At 40.2% G+C, this 17,450-nt stretch overlaps 1 protein-coding gene across 2 annotated transcripts in view; it reads left to right on the top strand.

Annotated features, from left to right (window-relative positions):
• The first annotated feature begins 1,004 nt into the window (after nt 1-1,004).
• LOC103473798 (mediator complex subunit 13L) overlaps nt 1,005-17,450 on the top strand; it is a 100,056-nt gene continuing 83,610 nt past the window's right edge. For both annotated transcript variants that reach the window (XM_008424296.2, XM_008424295.2), the window contains exon 1: nt 1,005-2,255. In XM_008424296.2, the coding sequence (XP_008422518.1) occupies nt 2,184-2,255 (72 nt within the window). In that variant the 5' untranslated portion in view covers nt 1,005-2,183. The remainder of the gene's footprint in view (nt 2,256-17,450) is intronic.

Raw genomic sequence — 17,450 nt, 5'->3', positions numbered from 1 at the left:
AGATCTTGAGCAGAGATCTCGTCTTTTTGTCCAGAGTGAATTTCAATTTTGCAGCTTGTGAGACTAACCTACATAGATTCTGTATCTCTTATGAAACACAGTGTAAGCTAAGTAAGTCATGCTGACCTCTATTCTCACACCCTCTTGTTGTGAGAACTGTTATATTATGTAACTGATGCATGCAGAATGACACCGCGCAGTGATGAGAAAACTGAACAAAATATTAGAAAGTATACACCCTTTTAAAAAAAAAAGAAGGGGGGGGGAGAGGAGGTAGGTGGGATTTAAAAGGATTCCCAGTAAGATGGTCTGTTCCATCTTGCTATCCAGCGTCTCATCAAACAGATACTTAAACAGGATTGTAATCCCAGACTTTGGTCACGTGAGTGCAAACTTGGCCAAATAGGAAGGCGAGTCTCTGTAGTACGCTTCCGACCGCCATTACATTATTACAATGCCTTGTAGGCTGGTCTATGGTTCGCGAAAAAAAAAAAGAAAGAAAAGCTTCAGCACCTCACGTAAAACACACACACACACACATACGCGCGCGCAGACACACACACACACACACACAGAGAGAGAGAGAGAGAGAGAGAGAGAGAGAGAGAGAGAGAGTGACACATTCAGACTGCGCGCACGCCCATCGAGCAGTATAATAACGCACTCTGACAGATAAACAATGAGGAAGGAGCCGCTGCGGTTGAGGAAATCATGCACATGTTGGAGGATTTAAATCAACATTCGCACGGTTTCTCGACAAAATACACGGATGATGCGCGCTTTGTGAAGGAGCGATCTGCAGCCTTTCAACATAATCTTTATGTCAGAATCGGCGCCAGACGAGGAGGGTGACTTTTGACTTGGAAGTGTACACATTTACACGCACGCACACACACACACACACACACACACACACACACACACACACACACACACACACACACACACACACACACACACACACACACACANACACACACACACACACACACACACACACACACACACACACACACACAAAAAAGCCCTATCTGACATTTTTTTTTCTGCAACGCTGGGGCTTTTGTGGCTTTGAGAGGACGTTTCGTAATGATATAAAACTGAAAGGAAGGAAGGATTTTTTCAAACCTCCGTCTACAGCAGTCGCCTGCTTCTCGTTTCCCTGGTTGGTGGAGAGTCCGAATAGTTTTTTCTTTCTTCTTGCCTGAATGGTTTGACCCATGATTTTTGGGTGTTAATGCTGGGAACCCGCTTGACTTTGTCCGCCAGGAGCAACGCAGAACAAGGAGGAGAAGAGGGGACGGGGGGTGGATCTCTTTCTTTCTCTTTTCTTTTTTGTGTTTATTTAATTTTTTTTTTTTTTACATATATACAGCTATCGGGTTCCTCGGATCGTCTGGTTCAGAAGCAACAGAGGGATTAAATATTCCTGCTCGCAGCGCCCTGTTTGTGCGAGCCAGACTGGCTTACATTGTGAGAGGAACGGTTGTGGCAAGAGAAAGAAGGGCTATAAATAGCGCATGCAATTCTCAAAAACTATCACAAGTGGTGCATCAGCTTGTGGAGCACACGGAATCAGATATCCTGCATGGCAATTGCCCTTTTTTTTTGTATTGAGTTGATCTTTTTTTTTTTTTTTTTTTTCCCTTGCAGCGTTTCTATTTAAAGTTTTGACGCGTAGAATTTCTACATATTTGGGCTGTTTTCTGAGAAAGGAGGAGAAAAGGAGTGGTTTTCTCATGGATCGGGGCGATTTAATGATGAAACTACATGCGGAAAGACTGATTTGGAGACAAGCCGATCTTCCTCTGCGCGTGGATTGAAATGGATCTATTATATGACAGTGATCGCATTTGGAATCGCCTGACCTGGATTGTAACAATGTTGTGATCTCTCTCTCTCTCTCTCTCTCCCCCCCCCCTCTCTCCCCACATTATCTCCCTCTCTCTCGCTCGCCCGCTCTTTCAACACACGCTTGGATTTATACGCACGGGCTTTATGGATGCATTGTGCACTTCGTTTTGAATACGCCCATTCTCTGATACCGACCATCCCGAGTCTATTATCCGCGGCTCTTGTAAGACTCGTACAAGGGAACCGATTTGTCACCCCTGATCGGTGTTTGGATACCGATGTAAGGATTTCGACATGCCCTGCGCTGGCGACCCCAAAGGCGGACGATTATGACTGCAACGGCGAATTGGGTGGCTAACGGGGCAAGCCTTGAGGACTGCCACTCCAACATCTTCTCTCTGGTACGGTATCAATAAATCATGCTTGGCCAGCTATGATAGACAGGTCATAAGACCGTGGGAGGCACGCTTATATATGTCTGCCTGCTGTACAAAGGTGAAGCAATTGGTGATGTTGTTATTGGGCAATCATTGACACACATGCGAACTATCACATTTTACCACTAAACCTGTTAGATGAATCATTTCTGTGCAACCTATAAAGAAAAACCTAATTGAAAAAAAAAAAAATCAAACAAATGACAATTACATTGGGTTTTTTTTTGCGTGCTTTTGCAGATCCAATGTGTTCCAAGCATATATTGACACAAAAAGCAGCAGATTTTTATTGTTATTATCATCCTCTACTTTTACTTAATCATATTGCTGGAAATCTTCCTGGAACTCTGTTGCAAAGCCAAGAAACTAACTCTGAAGGAGGAAGCCTCTGTTTATTATCTCAGGATTCTTTCATTTGCTTTGAAAGAAAGAGGGGGAAAAAATAGGTTAACATGTGTGAAATTACTTCAGCAGGACATGAAGAGTGTTGAAGAGTAGCAGAAAAAAAGGAGTCAACATTTTTTGACAATAACATGCGTAAAACGGAAACTGCAAAAAAAAAAAAAAAAACTCTGTTGGACTCCATACGTGCAGTGTCATGGCTTTTTTTTTTTTTTTTGCAGAACTCACTGGTTTTGAGGTTGCAGGAGACAAAGCGTCGTGTTTTTCAGTTTTCCTCCTGCAATCAGTGAGTTAACTGTCTTACCACAGCAAGCAAGTCAAGTGTAAAGGCATGCAGGAGACTGATCTCAGGCTGCCGAGAACCACAACAACATAGGGGTCCTGAGGGCTTTTCAGGTGATGGTGCAGGTTGCGAACCGGCAGCAGACTCTTGTGTTACACTGTACTAAGTGTGACACCAAAGCTATTTAAATACGTCTCAGAGAATGTTTTTAAATAGAAACAGAGACTTTTTATTTCATTTCTTTGCATTTTGAGGCTTGCGCAAAAGTTTTTGTTCAAAAGAATTTACATATTTGACACCGGGGAGAGAGGAATTTTAAAGTGGTATCATTAACTATTCAGAAACTTCTTGCATGAATTCCTCTGCACTGATTCTGATGCACATGCAGCATTGTGCATCTTACATTTTCCTAGCTTGACACAGCCGAAAACTGTGATTGTGTCCTTGTCACCGTCTCATCCGAGGCTATTCCCTCTGTGGGGAAAAAAAAAAGCTCTCATTCACTCACTGGAGCTTTATTGGCCATCATGAACATCCTTTTCAAAGTGAGGGTGAAAGAGACCATCCATCAGCTGGCTTGTTGAGAATATTTATGACTGGCAAGTGGCTCAGCGGTTAGTAACTGGCGGGGTTCCTGCAAGGGAGTCCAAGACAGGACAAAATTGTAAAGCACACCGTGTGTACTGGTTTGAGACGGACGCAGCAGCGAAACATGTGTCTTGATGTTGACACTTTAAGGGTCGGTGGTGTGGGGTGGCATCAGTGTTTATAAATAAGGAAGTCTTTTTGTTTTCTGCAAATACAATACAGAAAAAAAGTTGTTTCCATTTGTGGCAAATCAGCATAAATAAAACATCTTTTGTTGCAATTGTGTTTATCAGAAAATATGGACACACTTCTTGACCTGAACCGATACTGACGGTTTGGACGAGGAGTTTTCTTTGGCTTGGAAAGCGAAATCAGCCAGTATTTCACACTCTGATCTCTAAGTCAACTTTAGTTTTACCCAGATGGATTATTAAACATGGAGCTGCCGTGGCTTTGTTCAGAGTTTAATAACATTCCAGACTTGCTCATTTGCACTAATTTGGCTACTAATGTGATTACTTATACAGAGGATAAAACAGAATTTTTGAACTGACTTCATTGTCTTGGTGTGATGCTCTCACTTTATTTTGAAAATAGGAGCTAAAACGTTTTCCACACTTTCACATTAAACTATTGTCATTATATTTCTGTGGAAGCTGTCAGCAGCATGTATTCTTTTGTATTAGCGTCAAATTCCTTGAAATAATCTTTAGCCTGCATAATAAAATAAAATAAAATATCCTAATTCTCAGTAAGCATATTGCGTCAGTGCACTGACCCAAACCTCAACTAAAAGCATGCTTATCAAATTCAGAGTTTATTCCCATTTAAGTTGGGAATAAACTCTGAATATTTCAGACTGATCTATAAGTGAAGTTCTGTTTTTACTAGATATATCTTGAAACATGGCACTTTTTTTACTGGCACATTGTTGGAGAAAGCTGTTCTAACACAGCTAAGCTATTTCTATCATAATCCCCTTGAAGCTTCTTGTTGGCAGCTTGCAAACTGTAAATATACATTTTTTATAACATTTCTATGAAGCACAAAGTGGTTTGACGATACTTAGCATTTGATCATTCATGCTGTATCTGATGTTAGTTTTTGACAGAATTATAACTTGTCTCAGTGAACATGTTTGATTTTCAAATACAGGAATCACATGCAAGCGTTGTCAGTTAAAGTTGCATAAATGACAAGCAAGGGCAAGATTACTAAACATTTTCGACTCTCATATCTGGGTTAAGATCTTTTTCACCTGAGGAATATTTAAAGTTTGTACTTTTCCGTCTAGACCTCGTCTTTAGCTTATTCATGCTCACGAAACATAAATTAATATTGTGTAAATGTTAGCCTTAAAATCTATTTGAAGTTTGCTACTGGCGTCATGCAGCGTTTAAATTTATTTTTTATAGCTGATATAAAGTCATCTAATGCTTTGAAATGATAAGCGGGATATTTTGTTTCTTTTTATTTTATTCAATACTTTTTACCATTTAAAACTAAATACTGCATAGAAACATGTTGCTTGTTTTCGATGGCCTACTTGATCACAAAATTTGCTAATAAAATTTAATATATTTTATCTAAAAAAAAAAAAAAAAAAAAGCCACAGATGTGATCCCTCACTTTTTCCGACTTGGATGCAAATGTAAAGTTTTTACACTAGGGATCTTCAGCATCCTGTCTTCCACTGTGAAGCGCATCTTTAAATCCACATAGACACAAAGTCCATGGCTGAATTTAATGAAGTTTCACATTTTACAACAAGAGGAAGTAAAGTAGGCAATAATATACTACTGAAATTACAAGAAAAAGCCATAACAATTTTTTTCATATGCACATTGCTTGAGAAAGCACAATATGGAAGTTTGCACAAAATAAAACGCAACACATATTTTCATTATAATTTCTTGGAGTCTTATTATTACCAGCATGCAGCCTTTAGCTGTTTGATTTAAGCCATCAGATCAACATTAAATGCTTTGAAAGCTTAAAAAACAACAACATTCAAATGATATTAATCCGCAGTAAGCATGTTCCATCCATTAGATGGCCCACTGGCTCAGAAAATATGCTAATGCGATGTTAGCTTTGTCTGTCAGGGTTCCACAAATGATAAGGTGGGAAACTTCCTAACCTTTCCCTGTAGGTCATGATGGCTGCACTCTTAGACAAAAGGTCTTGTAGCAAACTCTTGACAGGCTCTTAAACGGCATTCCAGCATGCATTAACCTTGTCCCTCACACTGATTTGCAACCCACAACAGTAAAGAAAAAAATAAAAAATAAAAACAACAGCTAACTAGAAAGCATAAGTGCCCATATTGAGGGTACTTTATGGGGGCAACAGCAGATTACTGTCAAGGCCTGTGTAAGATACTCTGGATCGTCTGCAATCACACAACCCACAGAACAACTGTCTTGTGTGCTGGTGATCAACCATCTGTGACAGAAAGCAAACTAGGTCCTTGTAAGTAGGAGAAAAGAGCCGGGGCTGGTGAGTTGAAGTGGCAGTGAAGGAGGGAAAAGGGTGGAGGAAGGTTTTTCAACGAGAGGCTTGAAGGACTGCAGCAGAATCTGTTTTCATTTTAGGAAAGTATTATGACTGATGTGCATTTCCTGACTGCAAGCCTCAGCCTATTTGAGCAAGAAACTGAGAGTGAAAGAACGAGACAGAGCACGAGAGAAAATTAAAGAGGGAGACAGCAATGAGGGAGAGAAAGAGAGAGAGAACAAAAAAGAGAGAGAGAGAGAGAGAGAGAGAGAGAGAGAGAGAGAGAGAGAGGCAGAGAAAACAAACATCTTTCTGTGGACTGGGCAGGTTTCCTTTTAACACTGAGTTCCAGGCTGATTATGAAAGGCAAGGAGGAGACAGTTAAAGGCCACACAACACAGGAAGCCTCACTGTGTGTGCGTGCGCGCGCACGTGTGTGTGTGTGTTTATACTGAGCGCACTGTAAACCACGCAGACTCAGGAGACAAACTTCAAACAGCCATCATATTATACACACACAGACGCATTCACAAACACAAGTAGCGGGGAGAGGGAAAAATCCCGGTGCCCACACAAACATATGTACCACAAACGCAGCACGTGCTGCATTTTGCACACGCGCACTCGTGCACCACTCCTTTTTTTATCGCCCATATTTGGGCTTGTGAATAAACCCTGCGTCCCGACGACGCAGGTTTGTGCAAACAGAGGTAGGCCTTAATTAAGGGACTTCTCCTCTCCTCTCAACAGAGGTGCGCGGAGTGCAACGCTGGTAATTAAGTGTCCTCATGTAGAGGTCTAATGTGATCAACTAGGAGGTGCTCATTAGCCCAACTGTATCCCAACAGCGATCTTCGCTTGTATAACGATGATGCTACTCTCTGGCGAGGAAATAAAGTGCTCAAAGATGAGGCTCGAGGAGATAGCTGCAGCGTGGTGATTTATGGCAGGTGAGTGGCCATGGCTTGTAAGGAGAAGCAGGTAATCAGGAGTGGTGCCTTTTTAATACATCCTGTTTGCATTTGCTCTCGTTATTAATGGTGGTGGAGGGTGCAGGGATGCTTAGGGATGAGAAAGAGGCAGCGCTCGGACAGAGTGTTTGCTGAGCTGATGAATTATTGGGAGTTAATGCAAACCTGGGAAACATTAGAAATGTAGTTATGAGCTTGTGCTCCTGCGATATTGGAGAGCTGAATCCACAACAAAGGTGTTTTCTTACACTGAGAAATGCGAATAGGTTTTGTAGAGCGCTGCTTCACTCCAGCTGGAATCATACATTATTTTAGTAAATGTTGGAAAGTACATAGCAGGTGTAAATACTTGAAAGCCATTATCTTAATTACATATTGTGTAGAAGTATAAAGTACGTTTAAAGGGGACCCGTGTGTCACCTTGAGACTGTTTAGTATTTAGCTGTAAAATGTCTCAGTGATTACCTTGCTCGGGTTTTTTTTTTCAGGCTCTGTTGTAGCATTTTAATCTAGTCACATATGATCACCTAAGTACAAATGGATGACAAGTTTTAAGTAGGAAAGTGGCAACTTAAAAAAAAATAAATGTGTTGCTTTCTCTGTTTTCCCCAATTGAAGATGCATATCCAGTCTTAGATCAGCCATACTCAAAAATGTATTTGATTTAAATTGGTTATTTGTACCTCATTTAGCACCAGTGCTATTTCCTTTACTTTTTACCCCTAAGCAAACCATTTCTTACTTTAGTACTTGCACAGTCCATATGCTGATTTTTCTTCTCTGCTAATTATTTTCTTGAAATGTAGAGATACATAGTCATAATATTTCTCAGATTTCACATATAATTTAAATTTAGGCTTTATATAACACCCATGCCCATTTAATTTGATTTTGACTCCTTTTTAGGAATAATACGAAATAAGATCCCTGATCAACCCACAATAACTCTGAAAGCTCAGAGAAAGCAGCTGATATTTATGGAAGTCAAATAACCACATTTTCTTACAGGAAAAAAAAAAAGAACCTAGAAACATTTATTTATAGGTTGCAATTCGATGCATGGTCAGCATGAAACTTCCTGCAGTGCCTGGAAAAAGTTGGGTGTAAAAGAAGCAATTTTAAAAAGGTACAAACTGATGAATATTGCTCTATAAAATGTAGTTTATGAAGCTAAAATAAAAAGGATAAAACAGACATCAACGTAAACACATAAAACATAAATGGACAAATAGATGGTTAATTTTTATAGAGCCATTTCAGAGCTTTTAAAGTGGATTATAGAAATGACCTCTTCCATTTAAAATATTGTTACTTGAAATTAAACCCACAATCAAATTTAAAGATAAACATAATTTCTCAAGCTGCTTACAATATAAAGTTAGTGTTAAGACACTTATCGTCAGTTTTTACAGGAAGTTAGGGGTTATAAATGTAAATAGTTTTGCTGAAAGTTTTGTTAAATTGGATTACAGACAAATTTTTGAAAAAAACATTAATTTGTACTGGACAAGAAGAAGCAATCTTGAAATTGCCTGTGGCACAAAACATTAGGCTAAAAAAAATTAACTACTCTAAGTTATGACAGACTTTAGACAAATGGATTCTCACATTACTTTGGAAATATGTATTTTACATATTTACAGTTTGATTTATAAATTGTGCAATAAGGAGTAAAACTGCTTAGTCTAAAAAAAGAGTCTATATTTAACCGGAGATATTCAGGCTGAATATAATCAGTTAGGCAACTGCTGTCTTGAAAAATGGTCTGTATGCTCAGTGCTAAGTAAGGAAAATTTATTTATATGTCACGACACGATGGCTTTTTTTTTTTAGCTGCATGCAAAAGAAATACTCAAGCAGCTCTTATTTCTCATGCCCAATTAATCTCCAAGACAAAGCGGCTTTGATAAATCAGTTTGGTCAAGATTCAAGGTTTCCCTTTTTTTTTTTTTGTTAGCTTGTTGTTCATTGGTTACATTCAGGTTGCACGCAGCAAAACAACTGTGAAATTGGTGGGGAAAAAAAGGTGAATAGAGCTGAAAAAAAGGAGTCTCTTGTTCTGGAGAGGAGAGTCAATTTGTTCATCTAATATGATGTCACCAGAGCCTCCCATGAGATCATTCTCATTTATTTTATACATGCGCTCTTGGGTGTAGGCCACCCGAGACTGAGAGACAGTCCTGCAGCGAGAGCGATGAAGCAGGTGGACCCATCTTCTTTAAATCCACCTGTCTCCCAGCTCCACTGCTGACCATACACTGTTTGAAATTGTTGTGGTGTCTGTCTTTTTTTTTTTTTTCACCATCTGCATGTCTAATTAGAAACCATGCTGAGAAGTAGTTGCAGGTACATTAGCAATGCAGAAATAATGACAACCTCTCAAATCAGAGGGGGATTCAACTACCTCTGCTCAATGCTTGGAAAGCAACTGTTATATGTTTTGTGTTAAAAAATGATTTAGAATAATAATAATAATTAAAAAAAAATCTATCTTAAGATTCCATGCACACATTGCTTTGGTAAAATCAAATAAAATATGATGCAATGCTGGAGTCTAAATATTGGCTTTTCCTCCTAGATTTCTTGTCATTATTCATCTATTAATTACATTTCTCATTCAGAAGCGTTAACTGGTGTTATGTCTGGTAATGCCAGCTGATTGAGCTCCATTCTTGTGCCTATTGTGATATTATCAACTTAAGCACAAAGAATTTTCAGTCTTTTTTTTCCCCCTTCAGTGAAAAGAAATCTTTGTATTTAGTGTAATTCAGGAGTGAAAATCAATAATTCATTATCCAGCTTGTCATTGTTCATCCATTAGTGATTTCAAGGCTTTTTGTACGTCCTCACCTGCGGCATTAATACAGTTTACATAATAATGATTGTATTCAAATAATTATACCATTTTGAATGCAAGCACTCTGAACCAGTTGCTGGTATGAGCGTTTTCGGCTTTAATTGGATTGAAATGTAAATGTTATGACGGTGTAGATTACAGGTGACGCTGAGACCGCGCCACCGTCAAGGGAACAAAAAAAGTGCAGGTTTCCAAGGCAGCATCTTTGTCTTCTGCTGCATGCCCCGCGGAGCATCTCCATCTGGCTGATTCGCACTAAACAATCCACCCCCTACGCCCAACCTGTGCTCTTGGCTTTGCTTGCTTACAGTCCAGACAGATAGAGCTGGCTTCACCTTGAGTATATATGAGGTCCTCCTACTAATCTGCCCCTGTCACTGCTGTGGGAATTCCTTGTCATCGCAATGGGAGAACATCCCGACAGTTTGAACACTGTAACTCAGAGAAAGAGAGAGAGAGAGAGAGAGAAAAACAGGCATTCGGGCTGCTGTAAAGAAAATGATTTGTGAGTCAGCCTCGCCGTGGGTCAGAGAAACAGGGTGGAGTGTAAGCTGGAAACAGGAAGGCCGGGATCTTCTCACTTCTGTTTTTACAACACATCTCTTTTCTAGTAAATTCTCCGGAGCGTAGTCATGGATCTTATCTGAGCAGCAGGCTTGTCAGAGCCCTGCCACAGAGGTGAAGAACAGTTCAAAGGCGGAGTGGGAAGAGAGAGAGAGAGGGAGGGGAAGGAGGAGACGCGGGACGGGAGGGGAACCACCGCTGGTCCCGGAGCTGGAATTGGGACAGGATGGGCTGGTGTTTTTTTTTTCCTTTTTTTTTTTTTTTTCAGCATGGTGGCTTGAGTGTGAAATATGTAAGCCCTGCAGTGCCAGCTGTGTTCTATTCTTAGTGCCTGCTGGTGTTTCAGCATGTGTGCAGGGCGAAAGAAGGCTGTGTGTGAAACGAGGATTGGCAGGAATGGGCGGGAAGTGGTGCCATCAAATGCCTGCGAAAGCGAGAAAGTCGGCTCGTTAGCCAGACATGCATACTAACCGCTAATATCACTCGATGTTGCTTTATTTATTTATGCTAAATAAAATATGCTGTGAAATATCTAACTTATTCCAGCGCAAGGCAGGGTTTAAGACATATAAGTTGAGCTTTCCATTTTATCGGTTGAATAAATTATCTTTTTATATTATTTGTCAGCATCGTTATTTTTAATGTACAAGTTGTAATTCTAACTCCAATACTGCTGCCTCATGCGTAATACAAAGTGCTAGGTCTTTATTGACATTACTGACGGCTTACATTCAATAACTTATGTTATTCCATGCATCCATTAGTAAACATGCCGCTACATTATTCAAATTCAGAATATGTTGAGAAATATATTGTCATTGGCTTGTATTGCTAATAGTGTGCAACAATTATCAAATCTCACTGATTTTCTTGCATTAAACTGGAATATGTGTGAATAATTCTCAGAACTCCAAGCAGGCTTTTGTTGATATGCACATTGAATAAATATCAATTTATTTTTACCTTAAGTAAGTATATCAGAAAAACGTTTATTCGTAAAAAAATTTTTTTGATGGCGTCTCCTCTCGTTTGCCTTTCAACCTTTTTTCAGTCATTTTGTCCCATTTAGTTTCTGATATTAAACATTTACAACACCTATATACGTCTACAGCATCATTGAAGAATCTCTCTTGGAACCTGCGGGGGGCCTAAGTAGTAGCAAAGCTTGCTCATACGCCAGGCTGGCCCTGCTTAAGGTGTTGCTACACTGCCTTCTAATGAGGCCAAATTCCTGAAGCTCAGTGTTGTTTTCAAAGACACTTTCTAAAACCATAAAATGTGTAGATCTGGGTATTTCTTCGCCATCAAACAGGAGTAACTCAGGGAATTGTCTGCAGAAGATCTGTTTTCAGTCTCCTCACCTGACTGCCCACATATCGACAGGGAGAATTTCTTTAAAGGGAGATCCTGCCCCGCTTGTAACTGGGCAAATATTTTCTGCAAGCCAGACAGCTTCGCCGATATCATGGCTGGCTGGGATTCAGCAGCAGTTAGCAGCGCTCTCAGGTTAAAGGATGTCAGTGCTGCGGAACGAGAGAGAGGGGGGAGAGAAACAGAAAACATTAACGTTGCCTGGCGTGCTGTTGCAAATTCTAATTATCACATGTTGATCTTCCATTGAGAGATTATCCGCAACCGATCGGACGGGTGCTTGATGAGAACAAACACATTATGCACAGACGGTTGATTCACAAGCGTTTGTGTTGCATTGATTCTCTCTGCTCTGCCGAATGGCGCTCTCTCCCGTCGTGAATTAGACAGACGCTCATGATTTTTCAGATGTTAATGAAAATTTGTACAGCTCTATTTCAGTGCTGGCTTGCTTTACAGGATGAATGGGCAGTGCAGGACAATAGAGACGCAGACAGGTTTTTGTGGAAGTGTCTGAACAGGCGTGACAGAGGGAAGTTGGACTTTCTAAGGTGGTCCACACAGACAAGTGCAGCCAAAGTTGTCTTGGGAATAATATATTGTGAGGCGCATAAGCTGTGTGACTGCTCTCATATTTGTATTGCTCGGCAGATAACTTCTAGCATTAAAGCTCAGATTGGCAGCCACTCCTGGTTAGTAAGTAAACAACAGATTTGAGACAGCAGTCAGGCGAGTTGCAAGTTGGAACTTGTTCAGGTGTGACCTGCGGAGATGTTGACAGGCCGGCCCAGGCTACGTCCTGCATGCTCGTACACAGGGTTATTTATAGTTTTTCTACTGATATTTTGATGGCTAAGAAAAGAAAATTAAATGTTGACTTTTGCATTGCTGTCTTTTATTTTTTATTATTTTGCAGCGGAAAAAGAAAAAGAAATTAAAAATCAATGCAGGAAATTAGAAGCCAAATGAGACATTTTTCATTCTGCTTCTGCTCCATTTGCCCAGTTTCAAGAACAATAAAACTGGCTGCTTCTTATGGCCAATTCAGAAGCCACCATGCAGTGCTAATTGCACAATTATTGGACTAAAATTACCAGAGTAATTTTTAAACACAAGTTAAGCAGTTCTCTAACTGCTCTCAGTCAGTAATCCTGCTGTATGAAGCCATAATCATCTGGTAAATTTGAGCTCATGAATTCCAGCTGCAGGAGAACAAATTGAGCTTTTTGTTCTGCCCTAGAAATGCCAACACACAAGTACACACGCACAGATTTTTAGAGTACAGTAAGGGACTTATGGTGTTATTTTTCTACTGTAACCCTGGAGACAGAAATCTCTAAACTTGAGCTTACTGAATTCGTACAGATGTTTTATGTTGCCTAGTAACTGTTTTTCCCTCTCTTCTTGTTTTTCTTCTTTGTGTCTCTGGGTTTTTATTTATTCCTCTGCAGCTCTCTTCCCTTCGTTGCTTCTAGTTTAACAAAAAATTACGACAAAATTGTTTATTTTCACGTGAATAATTTAAGCAGAGACCACCTGACTGTCCCCGATGCTCCAGTTGGTTTTATTCTGCTAATGGCCGTGGCATCCTATTGGTTCCTCCGCCACTGTTCCTCCTTCTGCCTGCTTCTCTTTGTGTCAGGTGAGAGAAGTCGTGGCTTTGCGAAGGGCTTTCTGCCGTGTGATTGGCAGGTCTATCCGTCACTCAGCCCCTGGGACCCTCGCTCGCTCTAATTAGGTCGCTTGGCTTGCTCACCTCCCAGAGCTGGATGCTACAGCAGAGCACAGATCAAATGACAGCCCCTTGTTTTTGTGGGGGACATTTAAAGGTGGCGGCAGAAGGTAGAGGGAAGGCATCTGTTTGGCGTCCACAGCACCCACACAGAAACCTCCTTTTTCACACACGTTGTGCTTTTCATCACTTTTTTCCCCCCCTGCCTCCCGTGTGTGATAATGTGCGTTGCTCTTGATTTGTGTTGCAAAATGCCATAGGGGAGTACGGCTCCTTGTGGGTTAATTTGATTTCATCGGGTTAATTGATGAAGGGGAGGGAGGGAGTCGATGCGTGGTCTTATTTCTGCCACTGGCTGTTCTAATTGGTGACTTCTCAGTGTTAGTTGCACAGACTTTGCTCCAGACGATCTCGTTTTTCTTTATCTTAAAGAAAAAATCAAACACAAATTAGACGCTAACAAAGGACGAGCGTCAACTGTGTATATTTGCTGCGCGAACAAAGTGCAATGCGATTTCATACAGAACTTAATTGTTTTGTTTTTTTTATATATTTTGCATTTGTTACTATTTGATCTGACACCACAAACAAAACATCTGAAGCCGAGATTGTGCAGATAATGTGCTGTCTGTATCTAGTCTCTTTGACATTAAAACCAACCCAGCGTTACGCTTGTTGATTACTTTATTTGAAGGAGCAGCAAACAGTCTGGCTCACATCAATAAGATAAAATTGCAAGTAGGTGGCTTGAGTCGTGGCACTGCTGGAATGAAGAACGGTGAACTAAATGTAACCCACACATATCAGGTATTGGTAAAACAAACAACGGATATTGTCTTCCCCTGAATATGAGCAGTTTCTCAACATCTAAACAGATTAGACGTGGATGAAAAAGGGATACCTTTCATATTAAGTGTTTTGCATGTGCCACAGTACGTAAAACCGCTGATATAGTCTGCCTCTCAATAGGCTAAAGTGCCTTCTTTGTTAGGAGGAGGCTCTCACGTTGTTAGAAGTAGGGGATGCTATATTAACCACAAACCCAGTCAGATGTAAGATCAGTCGCATTAGCTGCACTTGTTGTTGAATTGCGGCCGTAAGAAAGCTCAAACAGCAGAATCACGGGTGGGCTGGGCTGGGCTGACGTGACATTCTCACAGTAAGCATGATAATCGTGAGAAAGAATAGTTTCACAATATTAACACCAAAAATCAAAACCAAAATATTTAGCACAATCAAAGTGAAGAACCTCTTGTTGCTTCTGCTTTTTTCGACTAACTGGGCATAATGTTACAGTCTAAAGAGTAACATAAGAATAACATAAGGTGGTTAATTAGTCAGGATATCTGCTCAGGTAGCTAGCCTGCAGTTGGTTAGTGCTCTTAAAGCTGCAGTATGTAACTTTTCTAAAAAATATGTTGTTTTTTTTAAACATATTTCTCAAAACTATTGCCACTATTGCTACTACTATCTTCAGAAATACACAGAATGGTCAGAAGCAACCAATCAGAGGCAGGAGAAGGGTCTTAGCACTGTTGATCACACTTGTGTATGCGCTGCTTGGTGTAAGGATTGTTCACAAGCTTAAGATTGTTGTTTTGCTACAGCTGTGCTTATGGCAGAGAGACGACTTACTGTTAAGGGGAAATTTTTTATCTGTCGTCATTGGTTGGCTATGCTAACTAGCCAGAAATTTATCCAAACTGCAGGATTTGTGAAAAGTGTAGCTTATGCTCACATAGGCATGAACACATTGCAGTCACCAAGCTCCTAGCTTTAATGGCACGTACCATGGCTATTGTCTGTATTAAAAAGCTGAGTTTATCTAAAACCTTAGCCGTTTACGTGTGTTGTTCATGCCACTACTAGTACGTAATTTCAGTGTGTGGACGACACTAGGCAAAGTACTCTACTCTCCATACAGCGAGTTGTTAAAACTCTAGCTGTACCACAGAGCTAATATCACAGAGCTAATATCAGTGGTCTTTCTTATCTCCACTCTTATCAGCCCAAATAAAAATAAATCATGCTTCTGGGTTGGCTGCATTGTGCCTAGTTATTTAAACTTCCCACACTGCATTTTCTTTCCATTGTTTTGAATATTTTCTTTGAAAAAAATCTGTGGATTTTTGAGAAATACTCAAATAAGTGAATTTACAATTTTGAACCATGAGTAGATGGTCTACTGTATACCTCGTTTACCTTATTCCCCACTTGATTGTGACTTCTTATTGAGAGTTACAATAAGAGTCCCATTTAAAAGGAAGTGACAAACACACAGCAGGTAAAGAGACTGGTGAGTTCTGCCGCGAGTGGAAGAAACTCGACTACGGAGATTGTTTCTGAAAAGTAGAGTATGGGGAGATCCCCGTTTAGATGATTTATCTCTCAGGAACCACAAGGACAAGGAATCTGCATCAACATCTTGGTGAGAAATCACTTAGCTTGTTTGTTTTTTTTTCAGTTCTTCTATGAGTAAAAAATGTGCAAATCAACACATCATCGCTCCTTATAAGGACACAGTCCAAACTGCATTTTCCTGAGTGGAACACTTTGGTTCAGCTAAGCCAACAAGGCTATGACTAAGAGAGTGTGCTTGTTGATGAGATTTAAGCACCTCGGATTTATGAACATGAAGGTCTAGGCCTTCAGCAGCGCACAAGCAAAGCTAACACATATTTTCTTGGCTTTTTCCTCATGCATGGTGAAGAGTTCACATTTCGGTTCATCTTATATCAAGGCAGTTCCCTGACAGAAGAAGTATCGCCATTTCAGATCTTGTCTGTGAAATCCTTTCTGTGTAGAGTTAAGGGTTGTAATGTTTTAAAAACATGCATGTGTAGTGACCTACTGGTTTTATATAGAGTTTAAGAGAGAGTTTGATTGTAATTGGTGGGTTATCCCACTGGACCAGTGAGCTTCCCAAGTTATATCCCACATTTCACCTGACACCAGCTGGATCAGTCTCCTGCTTCCACCGTATGAAAGTAAACTATGAGAATGATGAATGAACAAATGCATTAAAAGCGACTCACAGGAACTGCAAAATGAAGTCAGGGACACAAAAGTTTGCTTAATACCTTTCAGGAAGCACTTCACATACACAGCCCGCTGAAATCGCAAATTGTTCAAAACCTCAATTCATGTGGCAAACGAGCTGAAATATTTTCATCCTCCAGAGCCATTCCTAAAAGGTGCATTTCACAGATTCTTTTCTCTCAGCCTTTCTGTCTTTGCTGTCTGCAGAAGGATTTCCTTCTCATTTCAAGATTACTGGAACGACAAATATTTTAATCACTAGGTGGATGGTTTCCTCATGTTCATAACCAGTTTCTGTGTGAGGAAAATATGCCACACATTAACGGCTTTTGATTATTTTACAAGAACCTTGAGATCCAAGCACGGTTGGGATAGAAATGATGATGCATCCTGAGCTCACAGTGGTGTCAGAGGTTTGATGAACTACTTGTAAAACAAATGTAGTGCATAAAGATAGAAATGTTGTCATTTGTTCGAATTTTCTTTTAATGCTATAGAGGCAGTGTGATGTATACTTGCTCTTTCTTAGCCTAAAAATATTCATTTTTTACTTCAGTGTTTACTCTGAAAAAAGACATGAAGAAGACTAGAATAAGGCAAAAAAAAGAGCAGAAGATTCTCCACATATTCAATAGGCATCTGTGACAGCGAGAGAGTGCTAAGAGATGAGAGTGAGAGTGAAGACGAGGAAGATAATAGAGGTGAGGGTAAGGTCAAAGCTCCAGTCCGTATTGGCAATTGAAGGAAAAAGCTCTTGTTTTTGGTTCTGCACTCAATCAGAGATTGAACTGGTGGACCTGCCGAACACGGGGCTTAGAGCAGTTCAGATTTTATTGACAGAGAAACAAAATTCACC

Source organism: Poecilia reticulata, linkage group LG12 (genome assembly GCF_000633615.1).
Source record: "Poecilia reticulata strain Guanapo linkage group LG12, Guppy_female_1.0+MT, whole genome shotgun sequence".
Taxonomy (NCBI): Eukaryota; Metazoa; Chordata; class Actinopteri; order Cyprinodontiformes; family Poeciliidae; genus Poecilia; species Poecilia reticulata.
Note: the sequence above shows the minus strand (reverse complement) of the source record. Positions and strands in the feature narration are given on the sequence as shown.